This window comes from Blennius ocellaris (assembly GCF_963422515.1).
Source record: "Blennius ocellaris genome assembly, chromosome: 15".
Classification (NCBI taxonomy): Eukaryota; Metazoa; Chordata; class Actinopteri; order Blenniiformes; family Blenniidae; genus Blennius; species Blennius ocellaris.
The window spans coordinates 11683138-11704040 of record NC_137664.1 but is presented as its reverse complement, the minus strand read 5'-3'; the positions used below and the strand labels follow the sequence as shown (position 1 = coordinate 11704040).

At 42.9% G+C, this 20903-nt stretch overlaps 2 protein-coding genes across 4 annotated transcripts in view; one reads left to right on the top strand and one right to left on the bottom strand.

The window, feature by feature from the left end:
* strbp (spermatid perinuclear RNA binding protein) overlaps positions 1 to 469 on the top strand; it is a gene marked incomplete at its 3' end in the record, with an annotated part of 92671 nt that extends 92202 nt beyond the window's left edge. For both annotated transcript variants that reach the window (XM_080510527.1, XM_080510526.1), the window contains exon 19: positions 375 to 469. In XM_080510527.1, coding sequence (XP_080366653.1) covers positions 375 to 469 — 95 coding nt within the window. The remainder of the gene's footprint in view (positions 1 to 374) is intronic.
* A 13691-nt stretch (positions 470 to 14160) lies between these two features.
* The window catches only part of rabgap1 (RAB GTPase activating protein 1), a 76252-nt gene continuing 69509 nt past the window's right edge, over positions 14161 to 20903 (bottom strand). For both annotated transcript variants that reach the window (XM_080509568.1, XM_080509569.1), the window contains 2 exons: positions 19067 to 19267; positions 14161 to 17825 (listed from right to left, as the gene is read on the bottom strand). In XM_080509568.1, coding sequence (XP_080365694.1) covers positions 17703 to 17825; positions 19067 to 19267 — 324 coding nt within the window. In that variant the 3' untranslated portion in view covers positions 14161 to 17702. The remainder of the gene's footprint in view (positions 17826 to 19066; positions 19268 to 20903) is intronic.

Here is a 20903-nt window from a genome sequence, read left to right as displayed (position 1 = left end):
TCTCCAGTCTTTTTGCTAAACTGAGCTAATTATCTTCTGGCTGCCGCTTCACATTCCTTGGACACATTAGGGAATGTTGTCGGTGCTTTTCATCCCAATTTTCAGCGACTCGGGGGGGTAAACAAAGGGTATTCCCCATAATGTTGTGCTGTTGCTTGAAATTACTCTGCAGTGTATTCCCATGTTGCCCCTTTAATACAATGCGGGTGCTAATATAGCCCACGTAATATATTACTTTACTGGAAGTACCACTTTGAAGTGTTTGGCTCATTTAGGTGGACTTGACAAAAAACGAAAGGTGTGTTTACAGGGTTTTAGTTTGTGAGTACTAATTACTGCCTCTGTCTCTCTCTCCCTGTTCTCCTTCCCTGCAGGTGGTCTTTTCATTGACAATCCTTTCTACCAGCCGCGCACCATTGCTCCTTTTATTATTCACCTGGGTCCACAGGATCTCTTCTCTGACTTCTAGAGGCAGCAGGTTGTTGGATACACTCTTTACTCTTGCCTGTCGGTACACACAGGACACCTTTGCTGCACACACGCCCACCTGCTTCTCTATCCGTGTAAAGTGGGCCGCCTTTCTACCCTCAGCCGATAGAGTCACAGATTCAGAAACTGTTCGATCAATCCTGCTGGAGAAACTTTCTGCCCGGCGTTCAAAGGGCAGGAACCGACTGGATGATGGAGAGGCGAGTCACTCCTCTCCCTGCTTTTCTTTTCTCTCTGCCCAGATTATCTCTTCAGAGGAGAGCAACCTTACACAAAGCAATACTCGGATTTTACGAGAAACGTTCGGCGGCTGCGACTGTGCGAGGCTGGGCTGAACTTTAGTCTTTCTTATAGCAATACACCCGAACTCCTCTCTTTGAGCTTACTTACTTGAGAAGATGTGAATGTTCGATGGAGTTTAACCCGACACAGCATTGCAATAGCTCATTTTGATTGTATATTCATTGTATGTGTGTGTACGTGTGGCTATAACATGACTATATACATATATATGTATGATGTATTTCTATAACGACGTGTTGACAATAATATTAATATACGACAATGTATTTATGTAAATACTCTATAAAATATAACTATTGTTGTTATAAATTATTTTAGAATTATAAAGTGAAATGTAACTGTAATATCACATTATAGCTTTCTTCCAATTTTATATACACTGAGCAATTGAGGCTAGTTCTAGGAGATGCAATATTATCTTTGGTATTCCTATTAACCTGTGCTGTTAGAATAATAATGCTTCCTTCTTTCCTTCCTTCCTACTTTTCCTCTATCTTTGATGTCTTTCTGAGCCTTTCAGAGCACGCTCTCTTTCCCGAGGTTTGTTTACAATGGCCCGGACCAGAAGTGCTCGCTACTGAACACACTTGTAACCTACTTGTGTACACACACACACACACACACACACACACACACACACACACACACACACACACACACACACCAAACATACACACACACACACATGCACGCACCAAACATACACACACACACACACACAAACACACACACACACACACACACACACACACACACCAAACATACACACTCTTCCTGTCAGAAAGCACATTTTCTATTATCTCACAGCTGGCAGGGAATACTATTGTTACAAATGCTCTGTGTGTGTGCGTGTGTGTGTGTGTGTGTCGTATAGTGTTGGCTCTGATGTACACACTCCTCCCTCCACCACTAATGGACACCTGACCATCAACAGACAACCCACAGCAATCATTGGCTCCGTCCCGCTCGCCTTATAGGGACCAAAAGCACAGCTCGCTGGCATCATTACCGCTCACGTCGTCCTGCGAACACACACGTTCATACACACACACACACTCTGGCCCTCCACTGCGAGTCAGTCCATTCTTCACAGTGTGGAAGTGGCTTTTGTCAAAGGACCTTGTTAAAAGACAAATAAAAAAAATGGGGCGGTGCAGCAGTGCAACACAAAACTACAGGCTGGTAAATTGAAAAACACAGCCCGGCTACAGGTTTATATAACAGTTGGACCTTGGATTGGATCCTTACTCATCTATTTATCGCCGTCATGAGGAAAAGGGTTTATGTTTTGAAGCTGAGATTAGGATTTCAGTCATTTGAGCTATGGATGTATTTGCAGCAAAAAAAGGAAAAAGTGTGTCTGTGACGCAGCATGGCATCGAGCGCAGTTGTTGTGCTCTCATCCGATATTTAGAAAAGTTACACAGCAAATATAATCGCTGCACCTGTATGCATGTCAGTTCTAAACTGAGGCACGGTCTTTAAAAAGGAGTATTTATTGCATTGAGAGTGATTGCCTGAAGACAATACTGCAGCATTTGTGTTATTTTCAAGCTCCATCGACAGGTCTGTAGTTGCTGATTTGAGGAGTATTTGCTTTGAGGTTATTAAACACCTTCTGTACCAGACCGCAGGAATATCAAGAAGGACAGGATTGACCCACAGTGTGTGCTTTTTGCATTCCAGTGAGCCGACACAAGGTACCAGTTTGTTACTCAGTAGCTGCCATAGATCTCGAGTTTGAGTCCACTACATCTGTTTTATTAATCTAAAAAAATCTTCTCTACTTGTTAAAATCACCCTGGTAATATCAAAGCAAAGTGCCCTGCGCTCCTGAAGGTAATATAGTGGGAGGTTGTATTCTGAGGTGATTTGTCTGACGTTGATGGCAGAACCTGCCTAAGATTAATCAAAAGGCCGAGAACGACTGCTTTGAATCAGGCTCTGCACTGTGTGCTCAGATTGTCAAAACTCTTTAGTGGTGCTGTTCATATCTCCAGTTGAGTCTTTTTTTTTTTTTTTTGGCTGTCAGAGTAAAGCTTGGCTTCATGTTATCTTAAACAGACTGAATTACCAAATTGATAGCTGCTTCTTGGTAGCAGAAGTGTTTTAAAGAAGGATAACGATTGGATCCCAGCCACTGAAGCTGCCTGTGAGACACCTGCCAAGCAAACACACCACAAGACTTCCCTTCATTTAGTCTTTGCCTGATATTTTGTGAAAGAAGTGAAAGCGTCTTCTCATGGATATTTCGAAGTAGGTGTCTGTGTAGTGGTTGTGTTGTTTAACTTGGTAAATTCATTTACATGGTAATGCTAATGTTTGATTAACTTTCCCTTACATTGCCGAGTGCTTTATTCTACTAGTATTTTCCTGCAGTTCCAGCTCACTGCAGTGCAGATAACGGCCCTCACTCGGCACTGTGTGGAATTTGAGTCATCCCTAGGTTGCTTTCGCGAGCTCTCCATTGCTGTTTTCTTGGGGTTTTTTTTTTAACCTTTAATAGAGACGAGATGTCCGTCAGCGGAGGCAATATCGAACACAACGTGCATCAAAAGGCTTTGATTCTCCTCACGCTCACCTTGATGTGGGCACCGGTTTGATCTCCTGCGTTTCCACAGGCTTTGATTCAACAAAAAAAAAAAACACACACACACACAAAAAAAAAAAATGACACACTGAGCCTCTAAAGTCGATTTTTCTCAACAATAAGTCAAATTAGACTTAGATTTTCGTGACACCACTGAGCTGACAATGAAAAGAAGCTGGCAACTTCAGAGAAAAGGGATAAGAAAGCGGCACTGAGCTGCAATTGACAGGCTGAGGGTGAACCGGAGGACGATGTACATGTTCTACACTAGTGGTCCTGGTTTTGAGACGTCTTACAGAGACAATAATGCTAAGTTTAATAGACTGGTAGCCTTTTTGCAGTGCGTGACTGTTTCCTGTTTAATTGCGTCACTGCTTTTATGGTCGTCAAGAGACGGAACAAGTGAAGTGCTGCTTCTCGTTGTTGTACTGCTGATGTTTTATTTTCTACTTGTGATTAATTGGGAAATTACGAAACGCTTTAATCTTTGGATGATTAATTAAAATTCAATTTCTATTGATGACGCAAACAAAATAATTCGTCCAGAGTTTAATGTGTGAATGTGGAGCTCAGTGCGAAATGAAATTCAATCTCGTACGGTTCCTCCCTGAGCTACGATACTTATTTACACGTCTATTGTGAAATTTAAATAAATTAAACGATATAATGAATTAATGAATCCATGAGGTACAATAATGCGATTTTAAAAGGTACAATGGTGTCGATTCTTGGTGTTTGATGGTTAGCTGGTGGACACAAATTGCTCATAGGTGTGTCTGTGTGTTTCTGTGTGTGTGTGTGTGTGCGTGTGGATGTTTGGCTCTCCAGGGAATATATAATCAGCTGGGATCAGCTCCATCCATCCGAAGCTGGATAAAGTTTGTTCTGAAGAAGGACGGATAGAAGCAAAACAGACAAATATGTAAACAGAGGAATGACCTGGACTTTCACTTTGAGGAAACAGAGCGTCTGTTCCTAAATGCTCTCTGCCCTCTCTCTCTCTCTCTCTCTCTCTCTCTCTCTCTCTCTCTCTCGCTCTCTCTCTCTCTCTCACTCCAGATGGCCCACATTAATAAGGCAGACAGTCATACCTCAGTGAGCAACCTTTTCATTTCCCCTCAGAACGAACAGACTCATAGGAGGAGTCACCCTGACTACTGACCCCGTCCTCCTGGTCTGTTGGCCAGACAACTGCATTCAGAGGAAGGCTGTCGGGGGGGGGGGGGGGGGGGGGGGGGGGGGGGGGGGGGGGGGGGGGGGTTGTTTTGGGAGGGGGTGCAGAGAGACACTCTGGGTCTAAAAGTGGCGTGGGCCGTCTGCTGGGAATGTGCAGGACGTGGCTCATTCACGGTCAGAGATGGTGTTAATTTACTGGGGAGTTGTTGTCTCCTTGTTAGGCAGGAGTCCCAAATGAGTTTCTTGTCTGGTCTCACAGAGAAATTTGAGAAAAAATAAAACCCCACCACTCCCTAAAAGCCCAAGTCCCAGCACCTTGATTTGTTTCGTGATTCCATTTTTTTTTTTTTAATAGGGATCATCAAAACATTTATTTAGCAGAAATGAAGGGAATGTTACGTCTCATGAATAAACAAAAGCTGCTCTTTTCACAGTTCCTTTTATAAGACTTTTTTTTTTTTTCCCAGGCATTAAAATGAGATGGAGGAGCTGCTTTAGCATCTTCCCACCTGTTTTTCTCATTCTGCTTCCTCATTAGAAAGATGGAAACGCCAGCCTCCGGTTGGAAAACATGACTGCGACATGTTTTCCTCCTGAGGAAACACTCACAGTCATTGTAGAGGCTGCACAGTTCAAGAGCATAATGAAGACATATTTATGAGAAAATTCTTATATATAGTCATATTTTCTCAATGTAGATGTATAAAGAGAAATGCTATGTGTTAGTGAGCTAATACATGAAACTTTGGGGAAATGTATGTGTTCATTCTGATTCTATTGTGAAATGTTTTTTTTTTTTTAACAAAAATTCACATTCAATCTCAGAATTTTGACTTTATGCATGAAAATTTGATGATACTTTTGGATACTTTTTTTCCCTATTTTTTTCATTTATTATATCGTTTGTCTTAATTATCCACATTTTGCTTTGGGTTTGTTTAACTTAATTTTATTATGTTTTTCTCAATTTTGTGCTAATTCTTTGACATTTTTGCAATATTAATATTTTTGTCAACATGTTTTCTCAAAATGTATTCCTCATGTTTTTCCTTTTGACTTCTTCTGTCTTCATATTTTGACTTGATTCCATACGTTTTACTTCAATATGTGACTCCAATTTACCATTAGGACTGACGTGTGTAGGAAGGATTTCTTTGGCCGGTTATTCATGATGGGTTCAAGTTCCTTTGAAGGATTGTTTTCTACTGTTGTGTTCTTAAAAAAAAAAAAAAAAAAACATCTCAAAGTGATCACAAAGAACCTGTGAGCATTGACGGCCAGTGTACATGCATTCTGCATCTCCAGTTGTAAAAGCACTGCCTCTCTGAGGAGGTTCAACAACAAAAAAAAACTACACCTGCAAAATCTAAGAAGCACAAAAAGCACACGAGCAATACACTCACACATCGTACTCAGGGCTACCTGACACACACGTGTATGCAAACGGACACACGCACGCACGCAAGCACACACAATCATACGTGTAAATATCACAGCAATCAGCCAAGCACATTGACACACCCACCCTTTGGCTTCATGGATTGTACATTTGTGTAAAGTGTGAGTCACTCTATGGTCACTGGTTGGACCTTGTTTGTACGTTAGGATTTGAGCCATGTACAGCTGAGGAAACGCATCCCACCCACTCCGTTCATTATCATGGTGCTTCATAAGGGGCTGTCTGTAGCACTGTACATAACGGCTGTTACTTTTCGTTTTGCATTGTGGAGACACAGCAGTCATCTGTGAACAGCTCCAGCTTTGCAGACAGGAGAAATAAAAGAGGAGGCCTGTCATCGCAAAAAACTTTCTCTCTTTTATATTTTGGCAGCAAATCCAGGAACTTCAGAGTTGTTTAAAGCTGCAATATGTTGGGTAGTTTTAGGTGTTTGTTGAGTGATTTTGTTTAGCGGCACCATCAGGTCCTGCTTAGAGACCATTTGCGTCCAGTTTCCCAAAAGGCAGCTCTTCATCTGCCTGCCAGGTGAGAGGCTGAATCAGAAAGAGACGGATGCAGAGATGCCTTGAGGGCGTTTTGTGTTTTCTGCAGGATGGGATTTATCCACACACCAAAGACTGCGAGGCCTTTGTTGCACAAATCTGATCATCCTGCCGCCTCAGAAGTGAGAAACTGTGAAACTATAAAGTACGTGATCTGATATTTACTGTCTTCTCAACTTAGGAGGTGCTCTGCTGAGGATAAATCCGGCCTGTGAGGGAGAACCGTGTCATGCTTATTGTTGCATTAGCGCAGAAAAGTTGGGAATTAAGTCTCAGGATCGTGCTGAAGTTGTCCCGGAGCTGAGATAGGAAAAGGCAGGGCTGCAAAAAAGTGCAACCGCGAGTCGTTCTGAACTGTGCTGAGCAGCAGAAATAGATCCTGGATCACATTTCCACTGCTGAGGCAAAGTTAACCAGACTGACTGCTGAACAGATCAGATTTTCTCCGGGTGTGTGCGTGTGCGTATGTGCGTGTGTTTACATATATGTGTGCGTGTGTGTGTGTGTTTGTGTGCACGCGTGCATGTTGCGTGTGTGGAGGGTTGGAGGAGTGGGCATTTCACACCCGTATGCAGACAATCTCACACAGACACACACTCACACAGACACACTCACACATGGATGTTGTGGTCACATTGAGCATGTCGTTGCATACTTTCTGGTCACGGTCCACCGATTGTTTAAGGCCAACATCCTCCTGATAAATGATCAAAGCATTTTGGCTGGGAATGTACACTGTCGTTATAGTGATTGTAGAGTAGAATGTATTTACTCATAGAAAGAGTAAACTTGCTTTTTTGTAGAGAAGCATATATACAGAATATATATGGATAAATACATATATATATAAACATCTATATATCTTTTAATCTACTTGTGTGTGAGGGTTATTTTGGGCGCATCTACCCTGTTGATTCACATTTCTTTCCCTCTTTTTTTTTTTATTTCAATCAATGATGTTTTGACAAACGTAGCGTCTTTTGAGTGACGAGTGTTTGCTTTCCTGTAAATATGATTTTTTTCTCTTTTTTTTTTTATTTGACATTTTTTGACAAAAAACAGGGATTAAAAGAAACTGTTCAGTGATGCTGCCTGTGACATTAAGAAGTGATATCTGTCCACAGACTCTGTTTCAACTATCAAAAGTAAGCGTATGTAAAAATGTACCGGGGCGGTGCTGGGCGGAGGCTGCTGAAGATGAATGTTGGAGGGTCGTCTGAACCGGCTGTGACGGTCGCTCCGGATCGGTAGCGACGTTCAACTGCAGAGATCATCTGCGGTTGTCACTGTTCTTGACATAACCAATGCTTGATGAACTGACAATAAAACTGAGAAAGTGCTATAATCTATAAAAGAGTACCTCTTTTTAACCGCCTCTCCAACTGCCCACAATAACAGATGGAATCTGCCTTTCTGTGTTCGTCACACTGAAGCCCAACGACACAGGAATATAACATATTTTAATGAAACGTTTCACGAGGATGTCTTCTGTCTGAGCAGAAACTTAAAAAAAAAAATAAAAAAAAATCTATTTTGAGGGAAAATTATGACAAGTTCACTGCCAAACCATACGTGCAATGGTTGCAGGTTATTTATGATGAATTACCAACTGTTCAGAACTGAAAGCATTTAACCCAATTTATCCTCTCGTTGCCTTGATCGCAACAGATGTTAACAATAATATCTAATAATGTGGAAATCATGACGTTTGGTATTAAACCGAGACTGACCACTTGCTTGTGTGTAATGTGAGAGCTCTGTGAGGTGGGCTCATCCTCCCACACTTTCAGAACCAAAAAACCCAAAAAGAATGCATGTTTGCTCTCTGTTTTCATGAAGTCCTGTGTTTCCTGGTGTCTGTACTTCCACCTTGCTCCTCGTCTTTTTCTGTTATTATTGTCTCGCCTTGTATTCCTTTTTTTCCCCTTTGTGTACCGGTGTCTTCTCATGCTTTTTCTGAACTTTTTTACTGTGTCTGGGTGTTTTCTTTCATTCTTGCTCCATCTGATCACCAGGAGTCTCATTTACAGCGCTCGTGCACATAAAATTGCTTTATGTTGCACGGAAAAGTTGGATCGATATTTTAATGGAAAATGAGTGACCCCCACAGTACCTACATATTATATAATTACATACCAAATACTGACCAGCCTACTCAAGGCAGGTTGTCTAACTAAAATGTCAACGACATCCTAAAATTGTGATGCCACACATCAGATTTCACACTTTCATCAGTGTTTCTGCGCCTGTAAAACTCCACTATGAATGATAAGTGATTTTCCCTCGTTCAACTACCTGATGATCACATCCTTTCTTCAAGACGTATGAGGTAGATCTATTATATGCACAGTTCTATTTTGCCAAAGGACACTTCAACCTCTTCGGCCGCTGAGCTCCAGAAACCACAGCTGGCTGCGTCACATCGTTGCACAAACCTGCCGTTGGTTTACAGTTTTCAGCTGTTGTACAAACGCAAACCTTTCACATTGAGCCTCCTGGAGTCACGTTATCTTCCTCTCTAATGTGAGAGCGTGCATGTATACATGTGGTCCTTTGTCTGATTGTTCCAGCTGTCTGAGTTTCCTCTCTGTTTATAGGTCTTCAGCGTATCGTTTCTCCTTGTCAGACTCTTCTTCTTCTTCTTCTTATTCAGAAATGTCATTTCGAGCACAAGTTACTTTAGTTCCTCCATCTTCTATGCAGTCGCCCCCTTAAAAAGTGCACTTTGTTACGACATTCTGACACCTAATAGTGATAATACACGTGTCAGTATGTCATCCCATAACCACAGAGTCAAGGTTATGAGCAATAATTGTCCAGTTTGTCTTGGAGTTTCAGCACATGGGGGCTCGGCAACACGAGCCATCAGTCATCTGCACGGCGGCCCCGCTGATGGCTCAGTCTCAGTATCCAGTGACATCTCCGGCAGTCAACACCATCAGCACACAGCTACAGCTGCCAGTCATCCTGCCAGAGCAATGAACGTCTGTGTGTGTGTGTGTGTGTGTGTGTGTGTGTGTGTGTGTGTGTGTGTGTGTGTGTGTGTGTGTGTGTGTGTGTGTGTGTGTGTGTGTGTGTGTGTGTGTGTGTGTGTGTGTGTGTGTGTGTGTGTGTGTGTGTGTGTGTGTGTGTGTGTGTGTGTGTGTGTTATCAGGAGGACTGAATAGAAAAGTGCTTTTGTCTGAGAGAAAGCAAACAAGACTGAGGAGACGAGGCATAAAACTCTGCCGAAGATGACAAATTAAATCCTCCTCAAATCTCTGCATTGTGTGACAGCGGCATGGGAGTATTTACTTCTTTAATGGCATTAGTTTGTGATTAAAGCTTACTTTCTCGTGACGTTTCTCCTCAAAAGTAACAAAGGGAATTTTCAGGACGTTGCACACAAGAAGTGTCACTAATCTGAACGCAGCACTGTGTTGGCACGCCAGCTCTCATCAGCAAGATAATGCAAGAAAACAAGCCTCCACGGTGCAGGCTCATTTTACACTGAGTGCTCAGAAGCAGTGGGGAGGGAAGCACGTGAGCAAAAATTAGCTGGATATCACATCGCAGTTTACTGATAGAACTTGGCCGCGAGCCTTCTGTCACTATTAGCGTTCCCTGATCTCAGAGTTATGTAGTCACTAATCTGGAAAAGCAATAAGACACATTATATATGGACGGTGCAGACCGGGCCGCCGGACGCTGGAAGGCAGTCAACATTTTTCGGATGACCTGTATTGTGTTTCAGTTATTAAGAAGCTGTGATTTGCTCGCAAATCAGATTCGTTTAACATGACTCACTGGTGTCTCTCCTCTAAGGCAGTTCATGTTTATACACAACAAAATAACAAACAATCAAATACTTTGAGAGGGTTTTCCTTTTTTTGTTTCCAACTTCTAAAGTTCAGCACGTGATCAGGAGGTTTGCGCGGCTAAAAAAAGGCGCCAACTTGAGATCGCACACACTGAAACTGATCTGCTAACAGGATCTGCACTGCGTCTGACAGACACTTCAAACAACACTTACATTTAATTTAGCGCATTTTACCTTCATGAATATGGATTATTGGGTGTCCTGAAGCCTTCCACTGCTTTGCCTATGTGACCAATCATCTTCTAAATTGGATGAAAACGATGCGGTTTCCTGCAGAGCAAATGCAGGAAATCAAATCATTCAAGTCATTCACTGGTGTTATTCTTACTAGATGATAAACACCACACTTTGCATTGTGCGTAAAGCCACAATTTTGCTGGCTTTATGCAGGAGCTTATTCAATTCAACTTTTCTTTTTTTTTTTTTTTTTTTTTTTATAGCGCCAACTAGTACACAGTCATTTCTTGGTGCTTTTTGCAGAGAGAAACCCAACAGATCAGATTATTAAACCATGACTTTGTGGGATGATCCGATGCAATGCCGCTTTAATATCTCCTCTGTCTGTCACAGGCAACAACATATAGCAGTCAGCTTAAATGCATGTTGAAAAAAAACAATGAAAATCGGATATTTCTTATTAATGTAAAATAAAAAAAGGCCAATTCAGGTCAAAAGGATGTTTGGTCTCCTAGCATCAGGATAAATTTATAACTGTGAGGTCTCGGTTACTTGCTGGAAAGCTCCGCGACTGTCATTAAATGAATGATGGCGTTATTACATGTGGTAACTTACTTACAAGCTGTATTTAGTCACTGAAGTGCACATTGTGCTGATTTTCTTTCAACAGGTGTTGCTACAACGTCATTGTGACGTTTGATCAGTATTCATGGAACCTAAGCAGGGTCCAACAGTAATTTGTACGTCAGCCTAAGAGTTATTACTATATCATATGTTTATGTGCGTTACCTCAACGACAGGTTAAACAAGGTTTTGCTATCAATGTTTGCAATGCAGACAGACATAACTTTGGTTAAATGCGGAGTTTCATCACTTTTTCATGTCATTTTGAGGCGGGAAATAATTTTACATCAGATAAAAAGCTACAATTAGTTACAACTACTAAACTAATCATCCAACCGTCAACCCATTCATGCTGGATGAGCTAACAGATTTGCAGGTTTCAGTTCTGGGACTGTTATATGATTAATATATTGTCACCATCAAGTCGAGAAATAGAATCGGGGAAGATTTTGATGCGTTTTAGTTTTACTTCCTGCTTTTCAAATGACACACTAACAAACATTTAATTGCATAATAACTTTTCTCATGTTTTTGGGCCACATGAACTGCTTTATGTGATGATGATAATGATGATGATGATGATGATGAGGAATATGCAAAAAATTGGCCCAGGAGCTTGAAGAACGCATTAAATGCACACTGAAAGCCCCTCGGAGCCTCTTTGTCTCAAATAAGGAAGGTTTTTCCCCGTGAGGCCGACCACTGTGCGCCTGAACCATGCAGACTTATAGATGTTACTTGCTTTTGTTAGTTGAGAGTAATATCCATAGTTGCAGCCTTTCGATTAAAGTTCTCACCAGAGTTTTTTTTTTCTTTCCATGTTTTAAAAAAGTTGCAACCACAACAGATCACTAAGTGATCTCAAACTCTCTACACTGGTGGTGTTTAGTTACCTCAACCAAACACCTGATGTTAAACTTGTCCGAGTTATTTGCCGGCGCAGAGTGTGCACGGCGTGCCATCGGGGGATCAGGTGCCAGGGAGTTCAGGAGGTCGTAAATAGTTTCATCCCTCGACTCCCACATCACCGATGACTGAGGCAACCCAAGACCCCATCCATCAGCATTCCACCTTTTGCTTTTTTTCACGTCACTGCTGCCCGCTGCTCGTATTTATAGCTCCGTAATGCAGGACAGGTAGAGGAGTGGGGAGAAGCTGTCAGGCTGATTGCGTAATGCTGACGCTTGTTATCCGCAGCCGCTGCAGGTAGTGGCTTTACAGCTCATCATGCCTGCTGCTTTGCAGTCCCAAGCCGCCGTGGCAGACGCAGAGCCCAGATCCCAACGGCCATCATCACTAAGGGGTGATAATTTTATGGCCCCGCATTGAGTTATAAACACTCCAAATGATATATGTAGGACCTTGGGCCCAGTCAGCACTCACTGTACATTTGTACACTGAGGCAGTGGCGGAAAATAGCTCATCCCTGACACAGATAACAATGCAGCCATATGTTAGAAGGCATGTTCTCCGGGCAGGGCCAATCGAATGGAGCCACATTGAGTAAAAGAGTTTTTAGGTGTTTGACAGGAAGAGGATATTATTAGCTGCAAAACTAGGTTTTATTTTCATGTTTAAAACTCTTTCAAATTCCTGAAGAAGAGTTTCTCAGAGGTGACTTGGAGAAGTCTCATTATAACAACTGCACAGGCCTCTTTTATCTCTCTCTCTCTCTCTCTCTCTCTCTCTCTCTCTCTCTCTCTCTCCCAGTCAGCTGCAACACGAGACGTCGGTAAGGAACCGGAGAGGAAAACGACACGGAAGGCTCGTGGCTTTTTATAGACGCCGACTTTGAACTGAAGAGACAGATAAAAGAACAAAACACCAATGACTTGAAGTTTTAATATGACTTCCGCCTTCTTGAAACACCAAGAGCCACAAAAGTAGCAGCATTTCCTGTTTTATGTGGGGAAGCAGGGTCAGAGAGGCGCAGATGATACATCTGATTCACGAGCGTCTCTTTGACAACTTTTACTCTAGCCGAGCTGGGAACGAGAGGCGAGAGTCGGGTCCAAATGTCACCCACCCTAAAAAAATAGACGAAAAAGCTTTTGAATAAGATGAAGGGAAATTATGCATTTGCACATTGTAATCTTACTTAAAGCTCTAATTTTGCTCTTATATTGTATCACCATCACTTGTTTGATCCCCAGTGTGATTTAGATTGCAGCAGTAGAATTTAAAATAAAGCAAATCAACTGTGTCTCTTCTATTATCAGCTTTAATTGAATGTTTCCATGAACATCCATCAATCAGGTCAACATAAAATGAATATAACATTACTGTCATAAAGGTAAAACAACTTCCATCTCTCCCAGTTGTGGAAAAACGATAATTTTTTTCAGAGTAGGAATAGTTCTTTTCCATATATTTGCATATTTGGTCGTTTTATCCATTTGACTGTATCACTATCAACTGGTGGATTTAGATAAACAATAACAGCATCTCAGAATATATATCAGTTCATTTTGTGCTTTAATTTTATTATTGTCACATTTCCTTTGATAAGTCTCCTAAAGACTATTAAACAAATCCCGGTCTGTGCTTGATTCCTCCGCCAGCGTTTCTTTATGTTTGAAAAACACCAAACAAACCTTACAGGACGAGTTTCAACCTTGTGGTGTGAAAGTTTGAGGATTCTTTGAAGTTCAATTGAATTGAAGAGTAAAAGTAGTTTTAAGAAACTTTAAAGTTTTCGCCTTTGATATGTTTTCTATCTTGATGTCTGATCCCCAAAACTCCCAATCAGGTGTAATGCAATGAAGGAATAGTTGGCTCTGTGACACCTCCAACTATACCAGAAAACTCTCTTGAGGTAGGACAAGTTCATCGTTTCGGTTGACGTTAGTCCGTAACTTTTAGTTTAAATCCTTCGTTTAACTCGTTTGTCTTCTCAAGAATATTAGGTGAACATGCAAACGCAGAAACAACAACAAGAACATTGTGTTGATATCTTTATATTGAAATTCATGAAGTATACACAATGCATTCTACACTATTACAAGTTCCACACGTTGATAATGATCTTGTTGGATGATAAAGCTACGTTTTGGCATTTGATTAACCAAACAGCAGTCAGACTGAGAAGCTTCAAACTAAAAAAAACCCCAAAACAAACAAATAAAAGATTAAAAACATAATGATCTGTTGTGGATTAAACTGTAGCACTGCAGCAGGTGGGTGGGTACAAGTAGGCAACATTAGTTATAGCTACAGAGTAAAAAAAAAAAATCAGAAACCAAAAAGTTCAATATTTATTTTATGTTTGTTATATACAACCCAGTGCCTTAAGAGGAGCGACTCTTTGTTTCTTTCAGCCTCTGACAACAGCAGATTTCAGCCAATCAGACTCGATCTATCCAACCCATGAACAATAGACGTGATCTGCAGTAACGGTTGGTTTTCGGTGGTAAAGAGGATTTTGGAGCCTCCCTTTCTGTGAGTAACATGAAAACACACACAAGCACTATATAACCTGACCTCCGACCTCCTTCCTCGTCCCCCCGTGGACCGATTTAGAGCGCCCGGCCCCTGGTCTGACCTCTCCAAACTCCTGTGATACTGATCCACAATTTGGGTGCACAGTTACACTTGTGGTGGTTAACAGGTGTTTTAATGTGTGTGACCTTTCTGCCTCCTCTCACTGTATGCGTATGTATGTAAGCGGTGAAAAAGGATTTAAACTCTCAGGGATTTTTAATTTTTTTTCCCCCTAATTCAGTGGATCAGTTGCTGCAGGTATTTGTAAGATCTCTGAGCTGCAGACATCCCGTTATGCTTAAAGGCTCAGAAAAGTTGAGCGCACGCAGCTGAAAAAAAAAAAAAAAAAAATAGAAATACAAATTCCTGTCATGTTTCTGAAGCCACCTTGAAATGATGAGTCACGCGGTCACGGAAAGAAGCACATGGGGCAGCAAACAAAGGTTTTTGTGCGCACAGTAGCATTCAAAACTGGCATTCCGGGACTCTTTTGTAAGCCAAGAGAATAATCAAAACACTAGGTTTTTGCCTCTCGCTCATCGAAACGCTATCGGTGCAGAACAGACAGGGAATGAAGGCCCGATCAACTGTGGTGATCGGCTGAAATGTTTGCAATGAAAAGCAAGACAGCATGGAAGTGCACCCAGTTGCCGAGGCCTCTCCCAGTCCCAAGAGAGCGGATATGTACGTTGACAGAGCCGCAGCTCCAGAGACCCCGGCTTAGCCTGCGTTCACAGATGGCGTGAGGAATCACAGTAAACGGTGTGAAAGAGGCCAGGGGAGACCGAGACCCGATCCACGCTGGAATAAAAAGCTAAAAGCTTGCCCTCAGACTAACCGCATCATCCTTCCTGCTGGCAGACGGCCACGTGCCGAACAACAAAGTAGATTATGTGAAACATTGCCGCAAAGCGCCTGACGTGCCACGGCTGCAGCAAAAACCTCAAGTCAATCCGTCAGGACATCATCACGCCGTCTCCTCGCAGGAGCAGGCGGGACAATGCAGGCGCAGCTCTGAGCATGTTACCGTTATCACAGAGGCCAGCACGTATGTGGCCTGATGGCTTCGCTCCAGTTGTTTTCCTTTACGTTAGTTTTGGTAATTTTTCTTAAGCAGCGTCTTGCACTTGTGTCCGTTCACACTGAGCTGTTCGGTTAAAGTGACGGATGATTGTGACCGTCTGCACTCTGCTGCTAACACTCCACGCACGCCCTTCCTCGCAATCCTCCCCGCTGCTTTTCATACACCTCTCTCGCTGGCGAAGCACAATCTTTTCTCTGCTGACTGCGTTCTGTTCTTTATTTCCCCCCCGCGGAGATCTCCTCTGCAGCGATCACCCTTCTCATCTGGCAATGTCACTCAGGTCGCATACCTTCCCGAAACCTCCCGACCCCATCTGCATGTTTGGGGACTTGGGTGGCACAGCTTTGACAAGCAGGTGCAAATCACACACAGCGACTAGAGTTTGTACTGTATTTTTTTTTTTCTTAACTTTATGTGTGTTTACGTTACCGTATAGCTCGGCATTTATGTGTGTGTGTATAGTGGTGCAACTAATCCCCCGAGGGCTTACTGAACGGTGAAAGCTGAACAGAGCGGCTAGCCAGTCTGCTCAACGAACCATTAGACGTGACCTTGTCGGCTGAGGTCAAGAGTCGCGGAGCAGCTGGTGCCTTAGAAGGGGGGGGGGGGGGGGGGGAGGCGGGTTTTGAAGGCATGTTTAAGTGCCTTAAACGTGTGTGTTTTCTATTTGGACTTCTTCCTCTTGATGAGTGTGAACGGTTGCTAAGAAACACTGCATCACTCTGGGCTTTAGCGACACGCTAACATACATAGATACATACATACGCTGTGTGTGCAGGCAGAGGCTTGCACGGTTTGGGCCTGCTTAGTTTCTTTGTGCTGGGAGATCCATACCCGGCAAACCTCATTCTTTTAGATGTGAAGGAAGCCGTCAGTTATCCCAACAGCTTTTGAGCCTTTTATTTATTTATTTTGTAATTACATGTTCATATCTACCAGCATCATCTGCATCGACCTTCAGATCAAGGCTTTGTCAGCAAGTCTTTTTCTTTCGCATCATTCATATACACATGTGAACATTTAAGGGAAAACTGGACAACCGGGAACATTTCCTGACATGCATGCACCCTTAGTGCTTTTTCTTTCCCTTGGACCTGCACGCAGTCTTTCACACCCAAACTTTACACAAAATTATTTCAGTCAATTGTTTGATGCATTCAAACTCTCACTCTCTCACGCACACACACACACACAGTCTGCACGAAACAAACAAACGTGCACCGTACGCACGTGTCCTCTTTACACAAGCAACATTCGTGAACGTACATTAAAAAAAGAAAAAGGTTTGTTCAACAAATATTTGAAAAAAAAAGCTCAGTTTTGAAAAGGCGTCTATTAGCTTTCGTACCTAAAACAGAAACATTTACAGGGAGTTGTTTTGTGCCAGTAGTTTTGGGTGGGGGGGGGTCACAGAGCGGTAAGGAAGGACGGAGTGTTTTCTTCTCTGTCCCTTAAGGACAGCTTGCAGTTCTGATGTCCTTACCTTCCTCCTGTGAGTTTTTAATATCAGCAGTACAAAGACACAAATCAATGAAGCGTCGCTTTTTCTTTTTTTCTTTTTCTCTTTACATCAGTCGTCTTTCTGGAGGAGGAAGCTTATCGTTCCTGTGGGGGAGGTCGTAACATTGCACTTCATCTTCTGTTTTCAACCCCTTCTCACCAGCGCTCATTGGCTGCAGTCATTTGGGGTGGAGATTGGATTTGGGTTTTGGGGGGGGGGGGGGGGGCACAGAAACACAAGGACGTTTCTGAGAAAACAACATAAACAGTCTGTAGCAAAGGGGGTCCTGGGGTTCAACGGTTATTGTTCATGTTAACAGTTATGGCCCTGTGGGGGGAGGGGGGGGGGGGGGGGGGGGTCGGGGTTAAGGTTAGGGGTGGGGGCAGAGCTTGGAGCTGAGGGAGGAAAGGTCGTCAGGTTAGGTGGTCTCTTTGCCCTGGGTCCCGGTGACAGTTTTGATGGAGCTGAGTGTTCGGTTGAACCAGGTCTTCTTGGCGGCCTGCACCTCGTTGAGAGCCAGACCCAGGTGGTGCTCCAGGTCCTGACGCAGGAGAACGAAGAATCAGACAGGCATGAATCAGACACAATGAATAAAAACATTTCCACCGTCCCTTTTCAGGCCGTTGCCTCTCTTCAATCAGCAGCTTTGAGCTCAGTTCGCCTCCTTTTTTCCGACATCATTAATCACATGAAATCCTTTTTTTTTTTACTTCACTTCTGATAAAGTGCTCACAGAGCTCTCTGTTGCAGTCAGGAACTTTTATGTATTATAAATAATTCAGTCGTCTTGTCTGCTTCTTGCAAACGCGCTGCGCATTTGCCTTCATTTAAGAACCGGGAGCAACAAAAACCTCGTCATCTCGACTATTCCCAAATCGGACCTGAACAGCAGCTGCGCGCCTCAAAACTAGGATGAATGAGGATAAACCGGATTTTTTAAAAAGCAGCCAACCAAACACACTCTATCTGTCCCTCGGAGCCCCGTCGTACATGCCAAATAAACCCGATTGGATTGGGCAGATTTATTACAGACCCGTAACTGCTGCAGATAACACATGTTTTTTGTGTTTACTGTTGTAGTAATTGATTAAATGAAAGCTGTCAGCATGTGAGAAGCAGCTGAAAAAGAAAAAGAAAAAAAAAAGGCTCAGAAAAAAACATAACCTGCTCCTGCTTTGACCGCAGTGTTTAAAAGCTTCCTGCCCACGAGAACGACGCTCTTTTCTAAACGCCGATCGAGACGCTGATGATCACAGCAGCGTCTTCACTCTGTTAGGAAATTAAGATCCCACTTTCTTTAAACGTGTCTAAAAGCAAATGGCGTCGTGGAGCCTCTGCTGCCCCGGCGCGTCTTTACTGTTCAGGTTTGATTAGCGTGGGGAAAAAAATAACCTCTGAATTTATTTCTTTACAAGGTGACGCATTATAAATGAAAGATATCTTATCCAGCGGCCCACATCTAAGCAACGGCACAAAGTGGAGATTAACCTCTTGTCACTTTACAGGAGCAGAAATAATAAGAAAATATTTCTTGGTGTGTTCTCGAAAAAGTATTGTTAGTTGAGCGGAATCACTGTGACTCAAGGCTCGTTTCATTGCTGGCGTCCACGTGAGCTGGAGGAGTCGTGATGGCAGCGGGAACGTCGTGACTCCCGGGCTTCTTCCGCAGCTTGGCTGTGGGGAGCTTATGAAAGCTTTTTAAATGTGTCTGTGACCAGAAATGCACTTCACCTCTCTTTGCTTTGTAGTCTGATTAGGATTGAACCCGGAGAGTTGGTGTACCTGGATCTTGCACTCAGCCTCCACCAGCTGCAGTTTGGTCTGGGCGAGCTCCAGCTCCATCTCCCGCAGCTGGTTCTTCAGACTCTCCTTCTCCTCGTCCGGCTCCTCGCCGTCCCCGGCGGGCGCCGTGGTCACGGCGGCCCGCACCCGGCCCTCTTTGTTGAACAGGCTGCTGCACTTCTCACAGCCCTCGACTTTGGACTGCAGCGGGAAGACAGGGAGACACACAAAAAAAAAGACAAAAAGACAAAAATAGAAGAGGTGAGAGGACGAAAATGAGGTCAGCACTGACCTTAGCGGCCAGCATAACGCTATTAAAACAATCTGCTTCGCACAGCGTTGCACTCTTAAGCTGCAGGAGGGCAAATGATGAAAGAGGAAAAAAACAAGGCAGATTAATTTGGGGGAGAAAATCCACAACGAAAGAGATTCCAGCTGAGAGCAACAAGAGATATATTTAAGGTTAGATGAGATACAGGCCGGCACATAAAGCTGACAACACTAAGCTTGTGCTGTGGGTCGAACAAAGAAATATTGACTTTGGACTTAGAAATAGAGCGGATGGAAGAAAATAAAAACAAATTCAGGTATACAGTGACGGTTTGGCTTGTGATCTGATTGTGTATTGGCGATTGAACGGATTAATATTTCTTTTTTTAAATGTTCTCCTTGTGACGATCGCAGAGGTTGTCATTTTCAAAACATTGTATGTCATGTCAATCATTCAACAAGACTTCATACTGGATGGCACAAGGACAGAAATCCGAGACAGAAGAGCATCAAAATGTCAACAAATAAACAGCAGCAGGTGTCGAAGTCCCAGTATTTTACAACCCCCCTCAAAGATTTTGCGTGTGGCGATCCCACAGGGTGACGATCAACGATGTTATAAAGATCATGCAGCACTTGACTGGTCATATTTACTTATTAATTATTATCTATCTTTACACATCTTTATCCAACTCAAAATCGCCACTTCACCACAAAGTAAACAGACACAAAAACACATGCAAAATGTGTATAGAAAGGTCCCCAAGCACAAACTTAAAACAGGAGGCGTGTTGCTAGAAGGCGATGTGAATCTATTCACATACAATTATATATTAGATTTTAAAATGTGCAAACGTGGAGGTGAAATTTCTATTTATTATACATTTTCTTAAAAATAAAAAAAACAGTATAATCTTTCAGTTTTTGATCAGCAAGTGGACAATTCTGACACAGAAATTAGTCATTTGCATACATTTGTCACATTGGGTGATGGAACAATGAGGCACAGGGGTCATTCCAACCAGCTCTGTACGTCCAGTAAGAAAATGGAATCGCAGGTTGTGCCAATTGTTGGTGCACAGGCACACAACTTCCAAACAAACAACCATTGTCTAATGCTGAGATTTACAGCTTTGCCTGTGCTCCCCTGGAAAAACTGTCACCGTGCAAAAATGATTTTTTTTCTTCTCTCCATTAATTAAGAGGGACCGTGTTGAGTTTTGTTAGTGAAGCATGGCAGCTCATTAGTGAAGCAGCCACACAAGCCAACTATTCGCGCTGCACTCCACCCTGCCGCTGCTCTTTTTGTGTGCACATGTACGAGATGAACTATTATTGGGAACGTCGCATTTTTGCAGGAATGTGAGTAAATCACTGTAAATCGCTGTGCCGTCATACATAGAGCGGCTTCTACATTGTTGTACTTCTCTTTTCATTATTAATCTCGCTTGTGGCAGACGAGAAGTCTGTTTCGCCGACCTTCTCCGCTCACCTCGCTTAAACTCCACAGGTTGGTTAAACCCTTAAGAGATTATTCTGGGCAGATTAACGCTCCGGCTCACATCAA